This window comes from Portunus trituberculatus, chromosome 49 (genome assembly GCF_017591435.1).
Source record: "Portunus trituberculatus isolate SZX2019 chromosome 49, ASM1759143v1, whole genome shotgun sequence".
NCBI classification, from domain to species: domain Eukaryota; kingdom Metazoa; phylum Arthropoda; class Malacostraca; order Decapoda; family Portunidae; genus Portunus; species Portunus trituberculatus.
The window spans coordinates 18,595,709-18,601,085 of record NC_059303.1 but is presented as its reverse complement, the minus strand read 5'-3'; the positions used below and the strand labels follow the sequence as shown (position 1 = coordinate 18,601,085).

At 48.9% G+C, this 5,377-nt stretch overlaps 1 protein-coding gene across 2 annotated transcripts in view; it reads right to left on the bottom strand.

The window, feature by feature from the left end:
- Nucleotides 1–714: 714 nt before the first annotated feature.
- The window catches only part of LOC123499201 (coiled-coil domain-containing protein 177-like), a 7,886-nt gene continuing 3,223 nt past the window's right edge, over nucleotides 715–5,377 (bottom strand). For both annotated transcript variants that reach the window (XM_045246933.1, XM_045246934.1), the window contains 9 exons: nucleotides 5,177–5,297; nucleotides 4,188–4,331; nucleotides 3,833–3,974; nucleotides 3,143–3,334; nucleotides 2,832–3,011; nucleotides 2,551–2,732; nucleotides 2,209–2,421; nucleotides 1,515–1,670; nucleotides 715–1,341 (listed from right to left, as the gene is read on the bottom strand). In XM_045246933.1, the coding sequence (XP_045102868.1) occupies nucleotides 1,218–1,341; nucleotides 1,515–1,670; nucleotides 2,209–2,421; nucleotides 2,551–2,732; nucleotides 2,832–3,011; nucleotides 3,143–3,334; nucleotides 3,833–3,974; nucleotides 4,188–4,331; nucleotides 5,177–5,297 (1,454 nt within the window). In that variant the 3' untranslated portion in view covers nucleotides 715–1,217. The remainder of the gene's footprint in view (nucleotides 1,342–1,514; nucleotides 1,671–2,208; nucleotides 2,422–2,550; nucleotides 2,733–2,831; nucleotides 3,012–3,142; nucleotides 3,335–3,832; nucleotides 3,975–4,187; nucleotides 4,332–5,176; nucleotides 5,298–5,377) is intronic.

The following is a 5,377-nucleotide window of genomic DNA, read 5'->3' as shown; positions in this document are numbered from 1 at the left end:
GTCTTGTTACCTTGTTACTGCAGCAAAGGTAAATAAATTGAATTTTAATTGATTTACATGTTTTCCAATATCACGTCAGGTGTTCGTAAAGATGTCCGGAATTTTGATAGTTAATATATGGCAATCCTACACTACTGTAGTTTCAAATTAATCAACTACCAAAACATAGGCTACATACTGGTTTTAGAAAAAAGTCCTCTGATAGGCTCATAGTAAACTGAAGTTAGTACAGTGTTAAGCCAGTGCGTGCCTTTCTTCCAGGCAGTATTCCGCCTCTTGTGATCCTTGGTCGATTAACTTGCCGCCATGTAAAACTTCGGTAGGAAAGGCGGCGGCTTTCTTAAAGTGTATCTGTTTTCCTTGTTTTATCATCCCTTTCCTTCCCTTTCCCATGCTTGGATAACAAACTGCAGAATAATGGCGCAGAGGGTTTGAGCAGAGAATAGCAGTCATCTGCCTGACTGTTTGCCGTCCATCTTCATAACTAAGAAAAGAACATCGAGCTGGGATTTTCGGGGAGCTGAAAACACCAACCAGGTTTTTTTTTTCTTTATGTTATGGCCTACAGTGCCTGTAGGCATACTTCAAGAGTAGGTATATGTGGGAAGCGCTGTTAAGCTTCCGCCCATTAGTGGCGCAGGCAATTTTATTTATAGTGGTACCCATGCATATTAGGGCCCATATCACCATCCAAGCACATCTTTAATGTAACCACCTAGAACCTGGGTATCATGGTGACATGTAGATAACTTTAAACCACTCGACAAATGGCATAGCTTCTAAGTGGTATTTGGTGGGATTCGAATCTACGCGTGGACGTCTGCCCGATCCCACGCTCAGAACTTCATCCACCACGCCTCCGTCTCCCAGCTATCAATTATAAAACTGACTACCATCAATGGGAAATATGAAGAGAGTAATTTCCCACAATCTTAAAGTACCTTTAATCAATTACTGCGAAGAGAAATATTCTTGATAAACCGCTTTATCTCTGTGGTCTTTGAAAATAGTCTTGGAACGAGAGCAAAGTGTTTCTGAATACATATGACTGAACATACATGGAAACACGTAAACCAGATGAATCCTTGACCCGTTGAAGAGAGAAAACTGTGTGTTAGTCCATATAGTGCGTGCGTAAGTGCAGATAGTGTTGCGTAGCGTGTAGTTAAACTGTGCGAGACTGAGAGAGGCTGTTCGGATGTGGTAGCGTGTCAGCCTCAGCCCAGGAAGATATGAGACCGCGTGCCCATGGAGGAGGTGGCCGGTGGACGGTTTTCAATCCTTAGTTCCAAGTTAGCACGAGCAACCACCTTGTCAAACGTCTCCGGCGCTAACTTCTTCCTGCAGTGACAAAGTGAGTGTGAGTGAGACCTGACTTCCTAGGTAAGACTTATCAAGGCTATCTTAGAAAAGCTACTGTCAAGAATTAGTTAGATTAGGATTATTTATTTGCTGATTGGTTAAGTTTGGTCATTTTAGACTTTCATCAAAGAGAGAGAGAGAGAGAGACGTACTTGAGGTTATCTCTGAGAGCAGCAGTGGTGTGCGCTGTAGAGCGAGCCCTGGCCACTTGCCTCTCCCTCTCCCTTGCCAGCTCCTGTGATCTCGTGTCCTTGGCGTCTAGGCATCTCCTCACCATAGCCAGTTCCGCCTCCTCCCTCGCCAGCACCCTGCAAAGACGTATTGTTGACTCTAGGCACTTCTTGTAGAGCTAGAGGTTATGCAGTGTAATCCAAAGGCTAGACATGCATGTAATTGGTCTTATATCATCGTTCACTATTTTCAGCAACTTATTCAGTGTTAACGATGTGAAGTTTAATGTGTTTTGCGAGATCTGCCTACCTAACGCTTGCAGACAGACAGAAAACTGAAAAGTAGAATTAATGATTGTGTCTAGTCTTTTGGTTCATCCTGTGACCTGTAGGTGTATTTTTAGTGAATTCAACTCTTAGCATCTCTTAGAACAGAAATATTACAAGTCATAACTCTACACAACAACTGACTTTTGAACCAAGGCACAATAACTCACTGACGGTAATAAAACTATCACAGAACTTCATAAAATACTATCTTTAGTAAGGAAGAATTCAGGTGAAGACGAGTGGATGGTGTTTGTTAATTAGCTTTGCGCGATGAGCGTAGTGTGAGTGCAGGAGTGTTGGAGTGTGTATAGTGTCAGCATTGCGGGTCCCGTGGGACGTTACTCACTGCTGCAGGAGGTGGTGGTGGTGAAGGTGGCGGGAATTCCTCTCAGCGTAGATCCTGTTGGCACGCGATCGAAGGTACTGCTCCTGCCTGGCCTCCGCCGCTGCCATAGACTCCAGCTGTCGCGTCAAGATGTGCTGGCGCCACTGCATCATGGACGCCTCCAGCTGGTTGTGCAGAGCCCGTACCGCCGCCGCTCGCCGCTCCCGCTCATCCCTGCAGTGCGGAGAAGCACGTGAGGGATGGGGGGGGGGAGGAGAGGGAGCGTGTACAGATTTGACTCTTGGCTAAAGGGTAAAGGTGCAGACAACTCCCTACTTGATGAAGCAGCCCTCCTACCCTTACCTCTGCCTGCATAGCGTGTCCTCCCTGGCCTCGTTCAATAGCCGCAGATTGGCCTCCGCCCTGGCCAGCCGCTCCTCCATGTTGCTCCTCATGGCTGCCAACAGTGCCTCCCCTCGCGCCTCCACCTGCTGCCGCCTCTCCTCCTGCTGTTCTGTCTCCGCCAGGTTGCCTTCCGCCACTCGCTGCAAACATAAGTAAAGCACGTTTGTCGCCGTGCCCTGCCTTCACTCGTCACCAGGCACCCGTAATCCGGCAGCTTCCCTCGTCTCTGAGTCACTCACCCTCCTGAAGAACTCCTCCCTTTCTCTCCGTCGCTGCTCCACCAGGCGCTGCTGCTGCTCCCACATTTGAATCAGGTGCTGCCGCTTGCGCTCCTCTGCTTCCTCCCGAGCCCGCAGCGCAGCCTCCTGTGCCTCTTTCCTTGCGCTCTCCGCCGACCGTCGCTCCTCCACCCGCCGGGCCTGGCCGGGTAACGCATGTATTTCTCCAGACAGACTGCCCCAAATTGTAATATACTCTCTCTCTCTCTCTCTCTCTCTCTCTCTCTCTCTCTCTCTCTCTCTCTCTCTCTCTCTCTCTCTCTCTCTCTCACCCTGGCCTGGCGCTGGAGAGTGAGTAGTTCCCTAGCGCGTCGCTCCTTGCCGTTGATGAGAGAGGCCAGGTTCTCCTGACTCTGCCGGAACACCTCCTCCAGCCGCCGCCACCGCCGAAGGTTCTCCTCATTCTCCCGCCGCCGTTTTTCATTCACCTGCGACCGCCATGCCGCCCACTCTGACGCCGCCGCCTGCACACACACACGCACACATCCTCACGTAAATAAGTTTTTATGGCAGTTTCTGAGTTGGCAGCTTCAAAATAGATATCTACTTTGGCTAATTGATACATCGAAATGCTAATACTAAATGCTGTTGTTGTTTTAGCATTATTATCATTGTTATTATTATCATTATTATTATCATCATTATTATTATTATTATTATTATTATTATTATTATTATTATTATTATTATTATTATTTTCCTATGTCCACGTGTGTGTGGTTGGATGCCTTGCCTGAGCCATCTTTAATGGCTTGCCGGCCTCTTCTACAGTACATATTACACAAAAAATCATCAATATTACTTATCTATCAGTTTAGTTAGTAAGTTTCATTTATTTGCCTTCCTTATTGTGTGGAAGGAGCAGTAATCAATTCAGTTAGTTTCATCTATTTACCTTATTTGTCATGTGAGAGAGAGAGCTGTTATGAGTGAATAGAAATGGCAGACTTCAATGCACCAACCTTAGTGTCGCGTTCCTTCTGCAGCAGCCAGGCGCGGTGGGCTTGCTGGGACCTGTTGTGCTCCTCATACAGACGCTCGTGTTTCTTCACCAACAACTCCAGCAGGCGCACGTCCCTCGCCGGCAGCTGCATGTTGTCCAGTCTGCGGGAGGGATCAGCGTCTCTCTCTCTCTCTCTCTCTCTCTCTCTCTCTCTCTCTCTCTCTCTCTCTCTCTCTCTCTCTCTCTCTGCTAGTATCATCTTTTCTGTTTATAGTTTCTATATTCAAATTTTCAATATGAACAATATCAAGCTCTCTCTCTCTCTCTCTCTCTCTCTCTCTCTCTCTCTCTCTCTCTCTCTCTCTCTCTCTTACCCATCCATGAACTTGGCCAGAATGGCTGAGTCCGCCAGGGAGACAGTGCTGACGGAGCGGTGGTGGGGCAAAAGGCGGGGACTCCAGCAATGTCCCTCTCCGCCACCAGGGTCTCCTCCCTCGCCTCGCCGCGGCCTGGGGCTCCTGTGGCACCGGCATTTGCTTAGGATTAGGGAGTAGAGGGCGAAGGCAGGACACACACACACACACACACACACACACACCGCATAGTGTAGTGGTTAGTACGCTCGACTCACAATCGAGAGCGCCCGGGTTCGAGTCCCGGGAAGCGGCGAGGCAAATGGGCAAGCATCTTAATGTGTAGCCCCTGTTCACCTAGCAGTAAATAGGTACGGGATGTAACTCGAGAGGTTGTGGCCTCGCTTTCCCGGTGTGTGGAGTGTGGTGCGGTCTCAGTCCTACCCGATGATCGGTCACTACGAGCTCTGAGCTCTTTCCGTAAGGGAAAGCCTGGCTGGGTGACCAGCAGACGACCGTGGTGAATAAACACACACACACACACACACACACACACACACACACACACACACACACACTTATTCCAGGTCAAGATCATAAAATAGCCTCGCAATTATGATCATTAATTCTAGCGCTTCTCGCCACTCCTTTGTCTATAAATTCTCATTCACACATTGGCGAATTTTAATATTGACTCTACTGCGACTTCCTGAACAGTGAGCGTGCAGCTAATTGTGTTGCTTGGTGAACGCGGTGTGAACGCGCTGATGTGAATGTGCTGCTATATTTTAGCGGAGTTACCGTGCGAACCGCAATGAACACACTGCAATTTCGCTGCAAATGAGTCAGTGCATTCACCATCCAAATTCGCTAATGTGTAAACGAGTCTTACACACACACACACACACACACACACACACACACACACACACACACACACACCTGTCTGGATCAATAGCTAAGTATCCCAAAAGTCAAAGGTTCGAAGGAGGCAGGTGGGAGTTTCTTACCTGGCGGAGAGAGCAGAGGAGGGTCGAGGGGAGCGGTGGCTTCTGCAGGAGGTAGCAGACATGGCGCGGCGTGGGGTGGTTGGGGAGGGGCGGCTGTCTTGCGTCTCGCTCCACGGCCCGGCTGGCGCGGCGAGGCGCGGTAAGGGCGGGATGGCCAGAGCAGGTGTGGGGTTAGATGAACAAAAATGTGTTATGTGTTAA